The sequence below is a fragment of the Schistocerca nitens genome, chromosome 4 (genome assembly GCF_023898315.1).
Source record: "Schistocerca nitens isolate TAMUIC-IGC-003100 chromosome 4, iqSchNite1.1, whole genome shotgun sequence".
NCBI lineage: Eukaryota > Metazoa > Arthropoda > Insecta > Orthoptera > Acrididae > Schistocerca > Schistocerca nitens.
Genome location: NC_064617.1, coordinates 83,850,297 through 83,872,273, shown reverse-complemented (window position 1 = coordinate 83,872,273; position 21,977 = coordinate 83,850,297). Strand labels below are relative to the sequence as shown.

Here is a 21,977-nt window from a genome sequence, read left to right as displayed (position 1 = left end):
TTTCCTGTATCATTCGCAAGTATTATGAAAATGTGGCATTTCATAGATAAAATTATGTGTTCACAACAACAAAAAATATGTCGGTAGAAAACAAAAGTGGCATTATGAAATTGGCAGTACCTTAGGTTTCCACTCTGACACTAAGGGTTACTGTAAGTAGCAAACCGAATTTTGCTCGAGCGTTATCTTACGATTCCCTTATTGAGTTTGTATCTGCCTGCTTGTAGCTCTACCAAAAAAGAATTTAAAAAATCTGGCTTTCAGCGAGTCTAGCAAGGCGAACGACAGCAGCTTGCACCTGGTAGCCAAGAATGTTACCTGAGAGATGGTATTTTCCTGTAGTGGGAAGACATCCTTTTGTGGTTGAATTGTTGGAAAATATCAGTCAAACGTGTGCCGTTGGTCTAAGCGTTTCGGTGTGTTGAATTTGTACCAATGATTTTTCTATAGGTTTTTTCTGTCCCAAATAGAGAGTTGAAGTCTCCCTTTAGTATTTTCACGTCATCTTGGTGAATTTTGCTCATAGTATTTTCGAGTGTGCTCCAGAATTTTTCGACATTTTTGGTGTTTTTCTTATTTTCGATGTTGGTGGGGCCATGTGCATTGATGAATGTTTATTTTTTACTGGGGCTCTGAATGAGCATAGTCATAAGTCGATTGTTGACGGGTGTGATTTCTTTGACGGAACTGATGATAGATCTGTGTTCGAGAAATGCCATGGCCAAGATTGGTACGCCTGTCGCTACCTTTTGTTGCATTTTGCTCTTGAAGATGCAATGGTTTCCGTAATGCAAGGTTTCATTGTCAGTTAGTCGTGGTTCTTGAAAAGCAATGATGAGAATTTTTTGTCGGTCGATTTATTATGTGAGATTATTTAGTTTTCGTATTTGGATCAATGTATCGATGTTTTGTAATAAAAAAAAGTTCTTATGTGTGTGAAATCTTATGGGACTTAACTGCTAAGGTCATCAGTCCATAAGCTTACACACTACTTAAACTAAATTATCCTAAGGACAAACACACACACACACCCATGCCCGAGGGAGGACTCGAACCTCCGCCGGGACCAGCCGAACAGTCCATGACTGCTGCGCCTTAGACCGCTCGGCTAATCCCGAGCGGCGTGTAGTTTTCAAATGCATGTTTTCTGCTTGTGGGGAAATTTACAAGAGATCTTCAATATTCTCTGCCGTGCTAACCTGGTCTCCCCAGAATCCGAAATTCCAAATGCCGCCTGTCGACAGTTTGCATAGTTCATGTTTGCCTGTGTTTCATTGGTTTGGCCTCGGTGATTCCAGGACCGGACAGGACCAGAGGGTGTTGAAGCCTTTGGAAGCAAATATTTTCAGCCGAGCTCATTGAGCTAACTGACGGTGACCAGAGTAGCGGTGATTTTCACTCAGACGTGTCTGGATTTTGGTTCAATGGATTGAGTAGCCGTTCAGCATAGTGTTAGTATTTGGTTCACCCCTAGTATTTGATTTCCTCGGTACCACCCATATGGGGGAGGGTTTCCCCTATCCACCACACGCGATTATTATTATTACTATTATTATTATTATTGTCATTTGTCATCAGCAAATCCGATATGGTATATCTTCCCACCACTGAAATAGATGTGTATTGTTCGACTCAGTATTTCCATCACATAAATATGGATTATAATTACGTTACATTGCTGCTAGTAGACATATTTCTCACTTTCTTGCGCAGTTGCTACCTGTTACTCCATCATAGGAATTTATGTGCGCAGCATTGTTGCAATACAGACGTTCAAATTATCCGATTTCTGTAATTCCATTTCGATACCAGATCGGTCTAATCGGATTCAGCCAGTCAGGCTTAATGTGGATATCCGAATACGACTCTCATCATTTGATAGACTGGGTAAACCACATTCTTAATCGGACGGTTGAATCTAGATCACTTATTTATGTCAGGGCCTGAATTCTTAAACACTGTGGAAAATAATAATACCATGTGCTTATTACTAATATGTTATTTAAATATAAATATATGAACGAACGAGATAACAGTTTATTTACAGGAGCAGAGCCCCATCCATCATAGCAGAGCAGTGCTAGATTGGTTTCATGGCCAAGAGAGGATAAAGCTGTTGCCGTTTGTTCCACGATCACCGTATATCAACCAGATAGAGAATATGTGGGCAGAGGTAACAAGGTCATTGCCATGTGGACCTACAAATGCAAGCGACCTTTGGACGAATATAGAAAACGTATGGTGGGAAGTAAGCCATCATGCTACACTGTCGACGACTTAATGAAATCAATGCCCCTACCCTTCGAGAAATCTTACGTAATGATCGTGGGTGGGTTGGTTACTAAAAGTATACTCGTCCACACAACCCATGTGGACAATTATCTGATAGTCGGTCAAGCTTTGCTTTGTCGCAGCTGTTTAGATACAAGTTCATTTACTTTCAGTCTCCTCCTTACAATTCTTGCAAAGCAAGGTAATTGAAAAATCTCATCCACTCGACGCCAACTGAGGAATTGACTGGCGCATGTGTTGTTCAACACACAGTAGTTGTCACCCTCACTGGAATCAATGACTGTTTTTGTGTGTGTGTGTGTGTGTGTGTGTGTGTGTGTGTGTGTGTGTGTGTGTGTGTGTGTGTGTGTTTTCGTGTTCACGCACAATCTGAATCAATACTATTAACATTAGAGAGACAACCAACAATAAATATTGCATCAAATATGACTGTAAAGTATTTTAATACGATGAGAAGTTACAAACTGAATTTTTACCCAACCCACGATCTGCATATTACGTTACGTTAAGTAAGATGTATTAACTCCATAGTATCGTTAGCAGAGACAGTGCGCTCTTGTTGTCGAGGCTCGCGACAAGTGCAGTGATTAGCAGTGCCCAATGCCGCCGCGATCTGTTTACACTGGCTGAGCGTGGACACTGCAGCAGACGCTTCGCCATAAACAGAAAGAAATCACCATGGCTGTGACTGCAGTGAGCGGATATCACTGCCTGCGTGTTCTTATAGTAACCAACGTGAGACTCTACTCACAGGTGCCATGGAGCAATTGCAACGGATATCATGTCATTAGTCATCAGAATATTAACCATTGATGAAATGTCCACTCTATTTGAATCCCAAGAAAATAGGAACTTTCTCACAAAGGAATGTGAGGTGATATCAAAATTTATCCAACATACAAAAATTAACTGCAGGGCTTTCATGTATGCAGTAGTAGCACACAAGGAAATATTATGTCTTGGAAGCGTATATTTCATTGTCTCGTCTCAAAGTAACGCCCTTGTTTTAGTATGAAGTGAGAAAAAAACACGAAAAACTCAAGTTCCTAAGATGCATATCAATTATTTCCTCTTCCCATATCATAACTTTTGTTTTAGTATGAAGTAAAAAAAATAAACAGTTTAAGGTTGTGAAGCATAATATGACACCTTAGTAAGTCTATGTATGACACCAGATTCTTATCGTAGGCGCTATTGGAAACGCAAGAAGCAGGGAGCTGTCCATTCTTTTGTCCAACAGTCTGTCTCCTTTCATGCATTACTCGCGCTAGGAGATTCTTATTTAAGTACTTGTGGGCATCAAGTTCTTCAGCAGAAGAAGCCTTATGTTATTGTCCTAATTACGGTATGGAAAAAAAGCAACAAAGACGATTTCCCCTAAAGCAGTGGGGATATTTGCAAATGTCTGTATTCAGCAATGACTGCTAGCTGCCACAACGCTTCACAGAATCCATGCGGCAGGCAACACAACTGTGCGTGCACTTCAGACTTCATTCAGTAAGACGTCAGGAGATGGATGGAAACGTCAAATTAACGTCGCATTCCAAGTCGTATTCAATCCAGAATGAGGTGTTATTAAGGTATTTGAGCGTTCTAGCAATTACACTTTTGTAATTCCCATATGAGTATTCCGATAGCCAAAAGAACCTGTTAGCGTGAAACTATCGGGAACTGCATTAATATCAAACTGCAAGAACTTGAGACAATACGTGGACTCTTCTCTTCTCTGGGTGACCTATTACTGTTATTTAGGATTCTCTCCGTCCTATTCGTAATGCAAATGGAACTTCAGAGGCGCTTTCCGCTATTCTTGACAAACATCAGCAACTTGTAATCACTGCGAGTTACAACTGCGTGATGATATGGCTCAGGTTGTTAGTAGTTGTGGTGGTGTTATGCTGTCAAACTGCTTACAGTAACGTTAATGGTGGCACACATAATTTAGCGCTGACTACCTACTTAAGTAAAGATAGTGTTGTGACGTCGTCGCTTCTCTTTATTTGGCCTCAGCTTGAGTAATCCGATTTAACGAAAGGAGTACTCCATTCGCGAGCTGCTAATGATACAGTATGACTACAGAGATCATCGTGCGGGTATTACATTAATTCTGCAATGAATTGCTTAACAATATTACCCTCAGCTATGCAGCTGGAATGACTCATTACACAGGTACTCTGTGTTGCACTTGGTTAAGGGATCAGTTCGCTGCAATCCTGCTTCTACTGTTCGTAAATACTTGTATACTTCATAAAAGGTTCAAATGGCTCTGAGCACTATGGGACTTAACTTCTGAGGTCATCAGTCCAGTAGAACTTAGAACTACTTAAACCTAACTAACCTAATGACATCAGACACATCCATGCCCGAGACAGGATTCGAACCTGCGTCCGTAGCGGTCACGCGGTTCCAGACTGTAGCGCCTAGAACAGCTCGGCCACCCCGGCCGGCATACTTGTATACTGACCATTCGTTATTTGACTAAATATGAACTATAATCTGATTCGCACATATATGACATGGGTTAGCGCCGGCACAAAGCAATGACTAAGGGTTGGATGCCGTTGAAGTCCCGTTACACTGATGGCAAGACAAATGTCCGCAAACCACCTGTATTGCCTCAAAAAACAATTGCATCTTAAATATCGAAGGACCGACGTCCACACTGTCACAGCGCGTTGAAATACAGCTAAGACGGCAGATGAATATTTGTGACCGACTGGGCTTCGAACCTGGACCTCCTGCTTACTAGACAGACATGCTGATCACTGCACTATTATTTTTTTTTAAGTTTGAGAAGACTTTCAGCACCAGGTAGGCGGAGGCAAAGAGGGCAGGGGTCGAAGATCCGAGGCCTGGCCTCAATGTCTCCCCCATACCTGTCACTGAGCAGCTGCATTATTCCCATGTATTCCATGTTTGCACCCATTGTAACCTCCCCGCAAGTAAATAAATGTGGAAATTGAGCTAAGTGTAACCTCTCCACACGAATAATTGTTAAATTTAAATTGGAAATCGAGCCAAGCTTAACCTCCCAACAAAATAATGTTTAATAAAAATGTGAAATGGGACCAAGCTTAAACTCCCCACAGAATTAAGGAATGAAAATTGACCATAAACCAACAACAATAATAATAATTAAATAATGAACCATGAACCAAATGGAACCTCTCAGCAGAAATAATAATACCTGGTAAATTTTATAAGGACAGCAGCGCTGACCTTCGGCCCTGTATTCTGAATAAAAAAGCAAAAATTCTTACCTTAATAAAAAACTGCATCTATATCTGCTCTTATTTATCGACACAGCTTCGTGCAATGCTGGCGTATATTTAATTTTGATTCTTGGAGGAAATGCATAGGAAATATTCTCTAAATTGAAATGAATGCTTTTCCTTCAAAAGATTGAAAAAATTCTTTAAGTTGAAAAGAATACTTTTCTTTTAAAAGAGTTACTTTATAAAAAAAATTATTATTGGGGCATTTCTTTTTTGAACAAGTTAAATTACAATTGACATACATTACTAGATGTGCGCAATGCTGCTTCTTTACCTTCTACAACCATACTCATCGTCCACCACAATCCTGACCAGAGTCGCAAGAAGAACACGCCGTCGACGCATGCCGACGCCTGCTCGGTACAACCGTCCACTCGCTACTACTACTGCCGACTGACTACTACTGCAGACTCGCGCAGACTGACTTCTACTGCCGACTCGCTACATAGTAATACTGTTCCTGCCGACTCGCTACACAACTGACGACTCTCGCGGTCAAGCGCAGACAAGCAATGATAAATAACTCTCTGGTCAGAGATTCTGTCATGCCTCGCCATCGCTGGTAATGAATACATACGTGTTTCACCATATATACCTTTAAATTGTGGAAAAAATTGAAGTAGTAATTAAGGTAAAATAAATTACAGATTGCCGCCTCCAATGGCGTGCGTTCCTTGTAGAACATAACTTATAACAGTGAAAAGGGTGACGGAAAAATACATAACAAACATTCATTCAGAAATATATTCGCAATTTAAGTTATTTTGCGCTGGATGCATATGACGTCTGTAAGGAAGCCATATATTTTTCCACAAACGAAAAGCATTTCGGAGCTGGAGGGGTTTTGGCAAATTAGAACAGTTCTGATTTTAGAGCCAACGTAAAAGAATATTCCAGGAATAAAAAAAAGTGAAAGAACAGTATTCTGCTTCTAATAAAAAAAACTGTCCACCTCTTCGTAGTCCACATAATGCAACAGATAAAAAAAATTTGAAACCATTCCTTATATTTGTTATTCTTCTTCAGCGTAAAATGTTCTTTTGCAATATAAAACATGTACTCTTCTAAGTTCTGTTTGTTACGACGTAAAACACAAACTGTCCCAGAAGCCACGAATAAGTGTTATTCTTTGCGGACGGGTAACATTTCCAGTCGGGTTGTAAAGCTTCAGTTATCGGTATATGACTTTCTGCGGTTCTGTTGATAGTGCTAATTTCTTCCTAGTCCAGTTCCAAATTCTGATTCTGTTTTCACACAAGAAGATGTGAGCTACAGTTTCTACAAGCCGACATTTGTCGCAGTATGGAGATGGTCTCAATTTGAATTTCCATAATCGTTCCGCTGAGGGTATGGTTTCGTGTACAACGTCGCACCATACGGCACTGACTCTAGTTGGTAGAATTTTATTGTTGATATTTTTCCAGACGTTCCTCCAGTTTTTTGTAGGTTAATTTACCGGAATTGCTTTGTGAAGACGATGTGTGGTAATACAATCATAGACGGTTCTAGTGTTGGTTTGTGCTGGTGGAAGTCTTATACAGCTCCAATCGCCATTGTGCTTTCGGACGTAATCTAGGCTGGCATGCTACATTAACAGGAGCTTTCCTATCCCCAGGATCTAACGAGAGGATCAGAAGTTTCGTGATGCCTGTCTTAGTGGCATGTATTAGTTTAAAAGCACGACTTTAATTCCAAGTCCTTCATTTTGCCTCTCCAAAGTCGCCGTGTGGAGGGATACTTTGGAGATATTTTGTTTCCACACATACCAAACTGCCGAGCGGTCTAAGGCGCAGCAGTCATGGACTGTTCGGCTGGTCCCGGCGGAGGTTCGAGTCCTTCCTCGAGCATGTGTGTGTGTGTGTGTGTGTTTGTCCTTAGGATAATTTAGTTTAAGTAGTGTGTAAGCTTATGGACTGATGACCTTAGCAGTTAAGTCCCGTAAGATTTCACACACATAAGAACTTTTTTTTATTACAAAACATCGATACATTGATCCAAATACGAAAACTAAATAATCTCACATAATAAATCGTCCGACAAAAAATTCTCATCATTGCTTTTCAAGAACCACGACTAACTGACAATGAAACCTTGCATTACGGAAACCATTGCACCTTCAAGAGCAAAATGCAACAAAAGGTAGCGACAGGCGTACCAATCTTGGCCATGGCATTTCTCGAACACAGATCTATCATCAGTTCCGTCAAAGAAATCACACCCGTCAACAATCGACTTATGACTATGCTCATTCAGAGCCCCAGTAAAAAATAAACATTCATCAATGCACATGGCCCCACCAACATCGAAAATAAGAAAAACACCAAAAATGTCGAAAAATTCTGGAGCACACTCGAAAATACTATGAGCAAAATTCACCAAGATGACGTGAAAATACTAAAGGGAGACTTCAACTCTCTATTTGGGACAGAAAAAACCTATAGAAAAATCATTGGTACAAATTCAACACACCGAAACGCTTAGACCAACGGCACACGTTTGACTGATATTTTCCAACAATTCAACCACAAAAGGATGTCTTCCCACTACAGGAAAATACCATCTCTCAGGTAACATTCTTGGCTACCAGGTGCAAGCTGCTGTCGTTCGCCTTGCTAGACTCGCTGAAAGCCAGATTTTTTAAATTCTTTTTTGGTAGAGCTACAAGCAGGCAGATACAAACTCAATAAGGGAATCGTAAGATAACGCTCGAGCAAAATTCGGTTTGCTACTTACAGTAACCCTTAGTGTCAGAGTGGAAACCTAAGGTACTGCCAATTTCATAATGCCACTTTTGTTTTCTACCGACATATTTTTTGTTGTTGTGAACACATAATTTTATCTATGAAATGCCACATTTTCATAATACTTGCGAATGATACAGGAAATGAAGTAAATATAGATCTTTTCGAAGTCAAAAGTCGGTAATATCCTACTAATTCGTGTTAAAATAGGCTCAATTGTCTTACAGACACATAATGCTTTATTAAGATAGATTGCCTTCGTGATGTTTCTGTAGTAAGCTGAATTTATTTTTTTTTTGGCACAGTGAATATTTTAATTGCATTTTCCATTAGTTTTCTAATCGCAACATTAATCATCAAAGAGAAATTAATCAGCAGCTGAATTTTCTTTCACGATATATACAACAATCTGACTATGCTAAAGTTGTTTGCAAATTCTACGTTTGTAGAAAACCACTGGTTCTAACGATGTCATTAAACCAGTGTAGTTTTAAGAGTATTTTCGTCTAGAAGTGAATTGCCTTGACGGTTGATCGATCAAGAACGGGAAAGGTAAAATTTTAGGAATATACACTCCTGGAAATGGAAAAAAGAACACATTGACACCGGTGTGTCAGACCCACCATACTTGCTCCGGACACTGCGAGAGGGCTGTACAAGCAATGATCACACGCACGGCACAGCGGACACACCAGGAACCGCGGTGTTGGCCGTCGAATGGCGCTAGCTGCGCAGCATTTGTGCACCGCCGCCGTCAGTGTCAGCCAGTTTGCCGTGGCATACGGAGCTCCATCGCAGTCTTTAACACTGGTAGCATGCCGCGACAGCGTGGACGTGAACCGTATGTGCAGTTGACGGACTTTGAGCGAGGGCGTATAGTGGGCATGCGGGAGGCCGGGTGGACGTACCGCCGAATTGCTCAACACGTGGGGCGTGAGGTCTCCACAGTACATCGTTGTTGTCGCCAGTGGTCGGCGGAAGGTGCACGTGCCCGTCGACCTGGGACCGGACCGCAGCGATGCACGGATGCACGCCAAGACCGTAGGATCCTACGCAGTGCCGTAGGGGACCGCACCGCCACTTCCCAGAAAATTAGGGACACTGTTGCTCCTGGGGTATCGGCGAGGACCATTCGCAACCGTCTCCATGAAGCTGGGCTACGGTCCCGCACACCGTTAGGCCGTCTTCCGCTCACGCCCCAACATCGTGCAGCCCGCCTCCAGTGGTGTCGCGACAGGCGTGAATGGAGGGACGAATGGAGACGTGTCGTCTTCAGCGATGAGAGTCGCTTCTGCCTTGGTGCCAATGATGGTCGTATGCGTGTTTGGCGCCGTGCAGGTGAGCGCCACAATCAGGACTGCATACGACCGAGGCACACAGGGCCAACACCCGGCATCATGGTGTGGGGAGCGATCTCCTACACTGGCCGTACACCACTGGTGATCGTCGAGGGGACACTGAATAGTGCACGGTACATCCAAACCGTCATCGAACCCATCGTTCTACCATTCCTAGACCGGCAAGGGAACTTGCTGTTCCAACAGGACAATGCACGTCCGCATGTATCCCGTGCCACCCAACGTGCTCTAGAAGGTGTAAGTCAACTACCCTGGCCAGCAAGATCTCCGGATCTGTCCCCCATTGAGCATGTTTGGGACTGGATGAAGCGTCGTCTCACGCGGTCTGCACGTCCAGCACGAACGCTGGTCCAACTGAGGCGCCAGGTGGAAATGGCATGGCAAGCCGTTCCACAGGACTACATCCAGCATCTCTAGGATCGTCTCCATGGGAGAATAGCAGCCTGCATTGCTGCGAAAGGTGGATATACACTGTACTAGTGCCGACATTGTGCATGCTCTGTTGCCTGTGTCTATGTGCCTGTGGTTCTGTCAGTGTGATCATGTGATGTATCTGACCCCAGGAATGTGTCAATAAAGTTTCCCCTTCCTGGGACAATGAATTCACGGTGTTCTTATTTCAATTTCCAGGAGTGTATGACGAGAGGGACAAGTGCTTGCGAGAGGACTTCCCTATCAATACAAGTGCCTGAGAGACGACTTTCCTATCAACCTCCTTGATAGTTTTGTTTCTCAAATCAACAGTTATCATGCAGTAGCACAGGTGATGTAGTTTTGTTGCTCGACTTTCTTACACTGCAGCCGAAAGGTGTCTTAGTTGTTGACAACAAATTCCAGCTGTGTAGCACACACCCCTTGGGGCAGAATTCGTAGTTCAAAACACACTTATGGAGCTACCAAATGTAAAATATTATGTTCACACTACTCTTTGCTCTAGTCTACGTCTTTTGGTGGGGCTCAGCCTTTCATTTCTTCTTAGGAAGTTAACGATAAAGACATCATAACACGTCACCAGTAACAGTACTGCAAAGGAATGCTCAATGAGCGACCTGACGTTCAATAAAAGTCACTCCATTGATTTTTGTTGTTTCGAATTAGAGCATGCAGTACTCCTACACCAGACTTCTAAACTTTGCCTGTTGAATGCAAATGTCGCATGGTAAAATGTCACATATATCAGTAGTCGAGACTTCCTTAATGTGGAAAATCATTCATGCCAGAACGATCTTTGTTGAAACAAGAATATCTTTTTCTGGCGTATTTTTCCCAAAAGCACTCGCTCCACGCACAGTTCAAATCTTTCTAGCTGTCTCCTCTACATTCACCCCTCTGTTATACCAAAAGTAAACGTTGTGTTGCAGATATTACACCTTTTTCGACTTGCGACTCAGTTTTGCAATGCTTAACTGTAGTTCATGATTTTCAAGTATGCAAAATCCAATGCTTAACTGCAAGATGATAACTAGAACTTGAAATTCGACAATGGCAGCTGATACATACACTGACAGCGTGGCGCCGCGTTCCCATGGGCGGCGCCGGATTTCAGGCGGCGGGTGGCGTCTGGCGGTGGACGGTAGCCGCTGCAGCGCGAGGAAACGCTCGAGCGTAAGCTGTTATGATCGCGACGCAGCCACGAGCTGTCCTGCGGAATTGTTTCTGGATTACTTGTTATTGCGGGTGGGTAGAATGTTACGCGTATTGTCTTCGATGTTCAATCAGACTCATAACTTTTGATCGAAATGTGTTTAGACAAAAAAAAAAAAAAAACAGTTGGACGCGAACATGCGACTCTAAGTTTAGAAAGCACGACGATTACCGCAAGACCACGGGCTCACTCCATCTATACCAACTCGGAAGTGGAGAACACTTCGTCCTATCACTGCCGCATCTTACAGTGTTGCCAGATTGTGCAGATGGCCGGACTTAGAGTTGTCAGGGGCGGTCAGTTTTATTGGCCACCTTAAGTGAACGACTCGGACTTAGTCTCTATGGCGGCCGGCCGGCGGTCAGTTTTTATGTCTAAGACTGTATGTAAAAGATGTACGACTACAGGTCGTAGACGCATGGTTGATGACATATGAAAGTTTGGGTGTGGTTGTGAGGCGTGCACGGATAGCCAAATGGTGTCAGCACGGTAGCTCAGCGTGCTCTGTCAGAGGAGTATCTGCCCTCTGCAATAAAATAACTGAGTGAATGGATCAACGAAGACCTTAAACTGACGCCTTAGGGCGTCCGCCCCGAACAAATAGTACGAACTATAGCGAACAAAGTGAGATCAACCAAAAAAAAATGGTTAAGTGCCCGCTTGCGATAAGCGAGAAATCCTGGCTCGAGTCCGGGTCCGGCACAAGTTTTCATCATCATCATTCCACTCTACAGCTGATGGTTGTCCCTATTCGCAATTGCGAAATCCTTTGATGTCTTTTATAACGGCTGAGGTCGCCGCAGTGCCTTTGCATCGTAATCAGAATAAGACAGGCACTGCAGTGTCGTAATATCGTATATTCAAGGCCGGTTTAAAGCCCAAGAGACTCAAGCCGCCACTTGGTGCGCCAAGCTGAGATGGCACCAGAGACACTACAATTGTAAGATTTCTATACAGTAGTAGCTGTCATACAGTAGCTAGTAGCGATAACTGAGATAGGTGAAAGGTGCCAAATGACGAGTCGCTTGTGTGAAAAAATTTCTTCCAAGTGTCCATGCGCATATTGACCCTAAACATTGAACTTTTTCCCTTAATGGCAAGTATATACCTGCTAAAGATTATCGCTGTCCATCTTGTCTACGTGCAATGAAAGTTCATTAAGGGGTAACATTTCTCATAGGTTTCGTCATCTGAGAAAATCTTTCTTACAACTCGACAATGGCGTATGCCAGACTCCATGAAAAAGTTTCCTTATTACATACACATTAAATCAGTATACAGAATAGAGAGCTCTACATTACCTGCAATTATTAAACTTCTATAAAGGTAAGAAATTCAATAGCTTTTCTCTGAAGATATCATCAAGAACCCCTTCATACATTATGATTGTTTCTGCTTCCAGAAAAGCATTGCCAACTTCACAGAAATTGACATATCTGCCTCGTATAAGTATCTGAGAACAACCTCTGACTGGATGGCGATGGCCCATTGGACGGCGACTGACATGATACTTTCATGGAAGCGGCTAGGCGGTGGTATCTGTGAGGGCGACCTCAGCGCTCCGGAGATGCAGGAATTCATAAAGTACGTACCTGCTCTGTCTGTCTTCCTCTTTCTCAGTCTTCTGTTCTTCCTCTCTCCTCGGCGCCTCCTCCTTCTTCCGCTTGTTCATTTGATCAATTCCGAGGCCAACAGTAGTAAACATACGTTCTGCCTGTTTAAGTTTCAGTTTTTAATAGTGTGTTGTAATTTCATAAAGCATGCAAATTGAGTTTTTAACATGAAAAAGGAAAAAAAGTTACAAATTACTACAAATTAAATTGCTCACTGAAGGTGATAAAAACTATTTGTTGTTTCATGAAACACAAAACTGACGAATGTTATGATGAGACCTAACCACGTTAATTCACTACACTAAGTTGTAGGATGTTGTGAGGTCACCGCTGCTGCATCTCGACCGATACGAGTACAAATACAACCTTGCGAGGTGCGACGACTCGCTGTTACGCATCTCTCTGTGCTGTCCGCTTCAGTAGCGTAGCGGTAATGCTACTGCCTATCACCCAGGGGGCCCGGGTTCGATTCCCGGCAGGGGACTGGGTGTTGTGAGTCTTCGCCATCATCATTTTCATCATCATTGGCTCGCACGTCGCCGAAGTGGCGTCACCTAAAGAGAACTTGCAATCCGGCGGCCGAACTCCCCTAAACGGGGCCTCTCGGCTAACAATGCCATACGATCATTACATTTTCATCTCTCTGCGCTTAACAATGAGCGTTAAGGTTGCTTCCTTTTGAGAGCGTGCGCCAGAGCGGCAGTCGTTGATGTGTCTTCAGATGTGTTCAGTCGCGAACTCTCAGTCGGAGAAAGTAAAGTAGTGTTGTGAAATTTGCGGTCCCGTGTAGGCAGATAGTTGTTGTTGTTGTTGTGGTCTTCAGTCCAGAGACTGGTTTGATGCAGATCTCCATGCTACTCTACCCTGTGAGAGATTCTTCATCTCCCAGTACCTACTGCAACCTACGCCCTTCTGAATCTGCTTAGTGTATTCATCTCTTGGTCTCCCTCTACGATTTTTACCCTCCACGCTGCCCCCCAATACTAAATTGGTGATCCCTTGATGCCTCAGAATGTGTCCTACCAACCGATCCCTTCTTCTGTGCCACAAACCTCTTCTCTCCAATTCTACTCAGTACCTCCTCATTAGTTATGTGATCTACCCATCTAATCTTCAGCATTCTTCTGTAGCACCACATTTCGAAAGCTTCTATTCTCTTCTTGTCTAAACTACACTCCTGGAAATGGAAAAAAGAACACATTGACACCGGTGTGTCAGACCCACCATACTTGCTCCGGACACTGCGAGAGGGCTGTACAAGCAATGATCACACGCACAGCACAGCGGACACACCAGGAACCGCGGTGTTGGCCGTCGAATGGCGCTAGCTGCGCAGCATTTGTGCACCGCCGCCGTCAGTGTCAGCCAGTTTGCCGTGGCATACGGAGCTCCATCGCAGTCTTTAACACTGGTAGCATGCCGCGACAGCGTGGACGTGAACCGTATGTGCAGTTGACGGACTTTGAGCGAGGGCGTATAGTGGGCATGCGGGAGGCCGGGTGGACGTACCGCCGAATTGCTCAACACGTGGGGCGTGAGGTCTCCACAGTACATCGATGTTGTCGCCAGTGGTCGGCGGAAGGTGCACGTGCCCGTCGACCTGGGACCGGACCGCAGCGACGCACGGATGCACGCCAAGACCGTAGGATCCTACGCAGTGCCGTAGGGGACCGCACCGCCACTTCCCAGCAAATTAGGGACACTGTTGCTCCTGGGGTATCGGCGAGGACCATTCGCAACCGTCTCCATGAAGCTGGGCTACGGTCCCGCACACCGTTAGGCCGTCTTCCGCTCACGCCCCAACATCGTGCAGCCCGCCTCCAGTGGTGTCGCGACAGGCGTGTCGTCTTCAGCGATGAGAGTCGCTTCTGCCTTGGTGCCAATGATGGTCGTATGCGTGTTTGGCGCCGTGCAGGTGAGCGCCACAATCAGGACTGCATACGACCGAGGCACACAGGGCCAACACCCGGCATCATGGTGTGGGGAGCGATCTCCTACACTGGCCGTACACCACTGGTGATCGTCGAGGGGACACTGAATAGTGCACGGTACATCCAAACCGTCATCGAACCCATCGTTCTACCATTCCTAGACCGGAAAGGGAACTTGCTGTTCCAACAGGACAATGCACGTCCGCATGTATCCCGTGCCACCCAACGTGCTCTAGAAGGTGTAAGTCAACTACCCTGGCCAGCAAGATCTCCGGATCTGTCCCCCATTGAGCATGTTTGGGACTGGATGAAGCGTCGTCTCACGCGGTCTGCACGTCCGGCACGAACGCTGGTCCAACTGAGGCGCCAGGTGGAAATGGCATGGCAAGCCGTTCCACAGGACTACATCCAGCATCTCTACGATCGTCTCCATGGGAGAATAGCAGCCTGCATTGCTGCGAAAGGTGGATATACACTGTACTAGTGCCGACATTGTGCATGCTCTGTTGCCTGTGTCTATGTGCCTGTGGTTCTGTCAGTGTGATCATGTGATGTATCTGACCCCAGGAATGTGTCAATAAATTTTCCCCTTCCTGGGACAATGAATTCACGGTGTTCTTATTTCAATTTCCAGGAGTGTATTTATCGTCCACGTTTCACTACCATACATGGCTACACTCCATACAAATCCTGACACTTAAATCTATACTCGATGTTAACAAATTTCTCTTCTTCAGAAACGCTTTCCTTGCCATTGCCAGTCTACATTTGCTCCCCAAATAGCAAAACTCATTCACTACTTTAAGTGTCTCATTTCCTAATCTAATTCCCCCAGCATCACCCGATTTAATTCGACTACATTCCATTATTCTCGTTTTGCTTTTGTTGGTATTCAGGTAAGTTATTGAACATTAATTGGCACGTAGGGAATGTCGTCCAAGGGGGAAGAACCCATGAAAGCTGAAGCTAACAGGAAATAAAATTATTAGGTCGGATTTCGTCGTATGGGACAGGGAGATTGTGGAATCTACGTAGGGAGAGGATTTAAAGAATATACAGTTGTAGGGTCGGCTGGATGTGAATTTTCTGGTTCAGTGGCATGCCGTGATTGGTAACTAGGAGAGAAATGATGGGGTATTTGAGTTACACTTCTGCAGAGCTACGTTTTGTATTCCAATCTATTTCTTTATCTTTGCACCTTGAACCACCAACGTACCGTTCCTAGAAGTATACTGTACACAAGACGAAGCATATGTGCATAAAATACGTTTTCGTCGGAGGTTTTTGAACGCTCAAACTTCTATACTTTAAATTTTTACAAAATGGTCCAAACTTCGCACGAAAGTAGATCAATGGATAAAGTCAAAACGAAAATATTAATACCCAATAAACTCTATCCGTTGTCGGCATACCTTGGTTTAAAGTCGGGCTAAATGTAGCATATAAAATTCGTTCTCACGTGAACTGAGTGCGCGGAAACGGTTCATTTTGACACATTCCCGTTTTTTTACGATGTACCCTACTTCCCCAGCGCAATGAGGTCCCTTGGCTGCAAGCTGTTGGCACACCTGCATCTTGTAATTTGTAGGCTAAGGTCCCTGACACTGTTCCCAAAATGCAGAAGATTCGCCAGCCACAGTAACCAATATATAATATCACATGGCTGAGGAGCACACATGTAATAGTTAAAAAAGGTTTTCTGGGGATAGATTTATTCCTGTGTGGTAGAGGGGTTTGATTTCTTCCCCGAGGAGACTATTTCTCCCACAAACCAACCCTGTTACATGCTTGACCGAGCGAGGTGGCGCGTCCGGTCATCCTGATTTAGGTTTTCGTGATTTTCTTAAATCTCCCCAGGCCAATGACAGGAAAGTTCCTTTGAAAGCGCACGGTAAATTTCATTTCCCATCCTTGAAACAATCAGAACTTGTGCTCCGTCTCTAATGGCCTCGATATCGACGGGACGTTAGCCCATAATCTTTCTTCCTTCTGATGCATGTACAGCGAAGGGTGTAACAACAAATAGACACAAATGTATTTCCTTCTAGTGAGTAGGATGCATCTACAATAGGAAATATCCGAGAGCAGGTAGTATCCCAGAATGGGGATGCATGCGTCCTAAACTCTAATAACATGTTGTGTCATCAGCGGAGTGTGCACTGATATGAAACTCACTGGCAAATGAAAACTGTGTCCCAGACCGAGGCTCGAACTCGAGATCTTTGCCTTTCGCAGACAAGTGCTCTAGCAACTGAGCTCCTGTTTGGAAGGTAGGAGACGTGGAACTGGAGGAAGCAAAACTTAGAGAATGGGTCGTGCTTGGATAGCTCAGTTGGTAGAGCACTTGTCTGGGAAAGGCAGAGGTCCGGACTTCGAGTCTCGGTCTGGCCCACAGTTTTAATCTGCCAGGAAGTTTCATGTTGTGTCATATTGCACAACATGAGAAATATCACGCTGGATAACATGATGGCATGTGTCATGTTATAGGACATGACATCATATATTACGTTTCTTTACATTCCCTTCTTTTACATCACTATCTCTTTCGCGCTATGATAGGAGCATTTTTCATTCTGGTACAAATTTATACGTAAATGTACTTACATTTTTATAAAAGAATAATATGCATTCTAACAGTTACTCTCTGTCCGAAGCCCTCTTAACAAGCAGAGGTCCCCAGTGTTGGGATCGACTTTTTGAAACCAGATATACAATTATGGAGGTTAAGATCCCAGGTAACTTGTTAGAACATAGTGTAAATGGCTCTTATTATTAAATATCATCTGCCCACTATTCATTTTCTTTTTCTCTGCTTTTAGCCAAAACTTGCGTAGTCTCTCAATTGATATTGTTACTGATAGATAACACATTTATAAATATATACACATCTCTTTTGTTTTATCATTATTGAATTATTATTATTAACATTATTATTATGCTGAGACGCAGAACTGTAATCAATCAAAACATGTAACAACTTTAAAAAATGTTAAATACACGACCTGTTATGTAAACAGACTGAGTATGTCTGAAGGAAGCAATAGATAAATATACAGGGTGGTCCATTGATAGTGACCGGGCCAAATATCTCACGAAATAAGCATCAAACGAAAAAATTACAAAGAACGAAACTCGTCTAGCTTGAAGGGGGAAACCAGATGGCGCTATGGTTGGCCCGCAAGATGGCGCTGCCATAGGTCAAATGGATATCAACGGCCCTTTTTTTAAAAATAGGGACCCCATTTTTATTACATATTCGTGTAGTACGTAAAGAAATATGAATGTTTTAGTTGGACCACTTTTTTCGCTTCATGATAGATGGCGCTGTAATAGTCACAAACGTATAAGTACGTGGTATCACGTAACATTCCGCCAGTGCGGACGGTATTTGCTTCGTGATACATTACCCGTGTTAAAATGGACCGTTTACCAACTGCGGAAAAGGTCTATATCGTACTGATGTATGGCTATTGTGATCAAAATGCCCAACGAGCGTGTGCTATGTATGCTGCTCGGAATCCTGGACGACATCATCCAAGTGTCCGGACCGTTCGCCGGATAGTTACGTTATTTAAGGAAACAGGAAGTGTGCAGCCACATGTGAAACGTCAACCACGACCTGCAACAAATGATGATGCGCAAGTAGGTGTTTAAGCTGCTGCCGCGGCTAATCCGCACATCAGTAGCAGACAAATTGCGCGAGAATCGGGAATCTCAAAAACGTCGGTGTTGAGAATGCCACATCAACATCGATTGCACCCGTACCATATTTCTATGCACCAGGAATTGCATGGCGACAAATTTACACGTCGTGTACAGTTCTACCACTGGGCACAAGAGAAATTACGGGACGATGACAGATTTTTGCACGTGTTCTATTTAGCGACGAAGCGTCATTCGCCAACAGCAGTAACGTAAACCGGCATAATATGCACTATTGGGCAACGGAAAATTCACAATGGCTGCGACAAGAGGAATATAAGCGACCTTGGCGGGTTAATGTATCATGCGGCATTATGGGAGGAAGGATAATTGGCCCCCATTTTATCGATGGCAATCTAAATGGTGCAATGTATGCTGATTTCCTACGTAATGTTCTACCCATGTTACTACAAGATGTTTCACTGCATGACAGAAACGCGATGTACTTCCAACATGATGGATGTCCGGCATATAGCTCGCGTGCTGTTGAAGCGGTATTGAATAGCATATTTCATGACAGGTGCATTGGTCGTCGAAGCACCATAACGTGGCCTACACGTTCACCGGATCTGACGCCCCGGATTTCTTTCTGTGGGGAATGTTGAAGGATATTTGCTATCGTGATCCATCGACAACGCCTGACAACATGCGTCAGCGCATTGTCAATGCATGTGCGAACATTACGGAAGGCGAACTACTCGCTGTTGAGAGGAATGTCGTTACACATATTGCCAAATGCATTGAGGTTGACGGACATCATTTTGAGCATTTATTGCACTAATGTGGCATTTACAGGTAATCACGCTGTAACAGCATGCGTTCTGAGAAACGATAAGTTCACAAAGTACATGTATCACATTGAAACAACCGAAATAAAATGTTCAAACGTACCTACGTTCTGTATTTTAATTTAAAAACCTACCTGGTACCAACTGCTCGTCTAAAATTGTGAGCCATATGTTTGTGACTCTTACAGCGCCATCTATCACAAAACGAAAAAAGTGGTCCAACTAAAACATTCATATTTTTTTACTTACTACACGAATATCTAATAAAAAATTGGGGTTCCTATTTTAAAAAACGCAGTTGATATCCGTTTGCCCTGTGGCAGCGCCATCTAGCGGGCCAACGATAGCGCCATCTGGTTTCCCCCTTCAAGCTAGACAAGTTTCGTTCTTTGTAGTTTTTTCGTTTGTCGCTTATTTCGTGAGATATTTGGCCCGGTCACGATCAATGGACCACCCTGTATACATATTATAAAATGAGTGTATGTGTATATGTGTGTGAATATATGTTTCGCATCTTATCCTAAACCTCCACTCCGATTTCAACCAAACATTGTACACACACCCTTTGTTGTCAGACAGCAGTCACTGTTTGCGTAAGAACCACCTCCCCATTTTAGTTCCGACGATATGACGTCATAAACAATTAGATGCGTGAGAAACTGTCGCATTGTGCATGACTTTTAAATTTATTACTTCTTTGATACTAATTCTGTTCGCAACATATTTCGCATATAGTATCCAGATATGCCGCTGAATGTACCTATCATTACGCGGCACGTAGTTAAAGAGATATGGCATCGTAAACACTGACTTGCGTAAAAAAATGCCACATCGTGCACAAAGGTTTAATACACTTATTCTTTACTATTAAGACACTCCCAAGTCGACTCAACTTAAGGAAATCCCTCACACCTGGCAGCGCTTTTGACTACTTTCAACTGTAGAGCGCAAACGGCTGCAGGCGAAAACAACGGCCTTCTATAGAGCTGTGAAGAGGCGTTGCCACAGAGACGTTTAAAAAATCTCGTTTAAGGAGCGCGAAAGACCTGTACTTAAAAATTTGTACATTATGCACATTTATTTGTGCGACGAATATATACCCAGGCAAGGCATGGTTCGTGACCTCGTTGAAAATAAAATAGTAAAATAAACAATGAACTTGTGAAAGAAGTTGATGCTTTTTTGTATTTAGGACAGTTGAAGACAACGGAATGGTAGAGGGGAAAGAAACAAACAAAATGGTAAAACATGAATTGGAGTGATTTTAGTAAACTGATTACAGTTTAAAAATTCTACTTCTTCATCTACATTCACATGATTATTCTGCAGTTCACACTTACTTGACTGGCAGAGGGTTCATCGCACCACCATCAGACTATTTCTCTACCGTTCCTCTCTCGAAAAGCGCGCAGGAAAAACGAACACTTAAATCTTTTCGACCGAGCTCTGATTTCATTTTATTAGAATCATCAAGTCACACACTTTTCATTGGATGTATAAAGGCATAAATAAAACTGTGACTAACCCATTCGATTTATGTCCATGAGCGCTTTGACACGCTGCGTCGATCTCCTATCTGCATTAATTACTACAAATGTTATATTGTTAGCGCAGAAGCCATTACAGATTACTTCTCCACTCATTAAGTAATTAAATACTTCACTTCCACAGTCAACTATACGTACATCATACCAATCGTCTCCTTGCGATTTCTAATTTGGTGTGTCGTACTGTGATGTACGTTTAATGGTTTACCTTTTAAGTGCGCATATGTGTATTGCGGTGACTGTCTTTGTGCAATCTAGTATCAACTCTCGTGACGTCACTTCCAAACGATGGAAACCTGACACGAGCACGTGGGTGGTCCGCTGCTACCGATTCATCCTGACACCAAGGCACTCAAAGCAAAACAAGCCATCTCGGAGCTCTTTTTAGTCTGTCGTGTCATGTCACAAGGACAGAAACAAAGAGGAAGCTATTCTTCCGTTCCTCAAACTAAGTGTTCTGGCCTTGTACACTTACGAAATGACTTTTAGTTTTTAATTATGCACACTGAATCGTATCATCTGTCCCTACATGCTAATTATACTACTGCAGCACGTAAATCAAAGGTTAAAAAGTTTAACTAAATATCTGGAACATTATAAATGAAAGTTCCCATCTATTACTAATCTGCCTCCGCCGGCCGGTGTGGCCGTGCGGTTCTAGGCGCTTTAGTCTGGAACCGCGTGACCGCTACTGTCGCAGGTTCGAATCCTGCCTCGGGCATGGATGTGTGTGATGTCCTTAGGTTAGTTAGGTTTAAGTAGTTCTAAGTTCTAGGGGACTGATGACCACAGATGTTAAGTCCCATAGTGCTCAGAGCCATTTTAACCATTAATCTGCCTCTGACGCAATAGCAAAGCAGCAGCAGTAGCCAGACGTGTCCTTTCGAAAGTGTTGACCAGAGAAAGAGAAGGTGAAGTATAATACCAGCTAACTGTAACAGTTGAACGAAATGTCGCAGCAAAAGTGTGGGCATTAAACAATGAATGAAATAAAAGCCCTCTATCATGCTTATTTGAAATGCAACATCCCAGTCGAATTAGTGGGAGGTGAATGGACATCACAAAAACCGTCGATGCGTTACAGG

General features: G+C 43.4%; 1 protein-coding gene across 1 annotated transcript in view; it reads left to right on the top strand.

Annotated features, from left to right (window-relative positions):
* LOC126253057 (UDP-glucosyltransferase 2-like) overlaps nt 1-21,977 on the top strand; it is a 76,572-nt gene that overhangs the window by 21,788 nt on the left and 32,807 nt on the right. Inside the window, exon 3 of the mRNA XM_049954144.1 lies at nt 12,714-12,895. Within this exon, the coding sequence (XP_049810101.1) occupies nt 12,714-12,895 (182 nt within the window). The remainder of the gene's footprint in view (nt 1-12,713; nt 12,896-21,977) is intronic.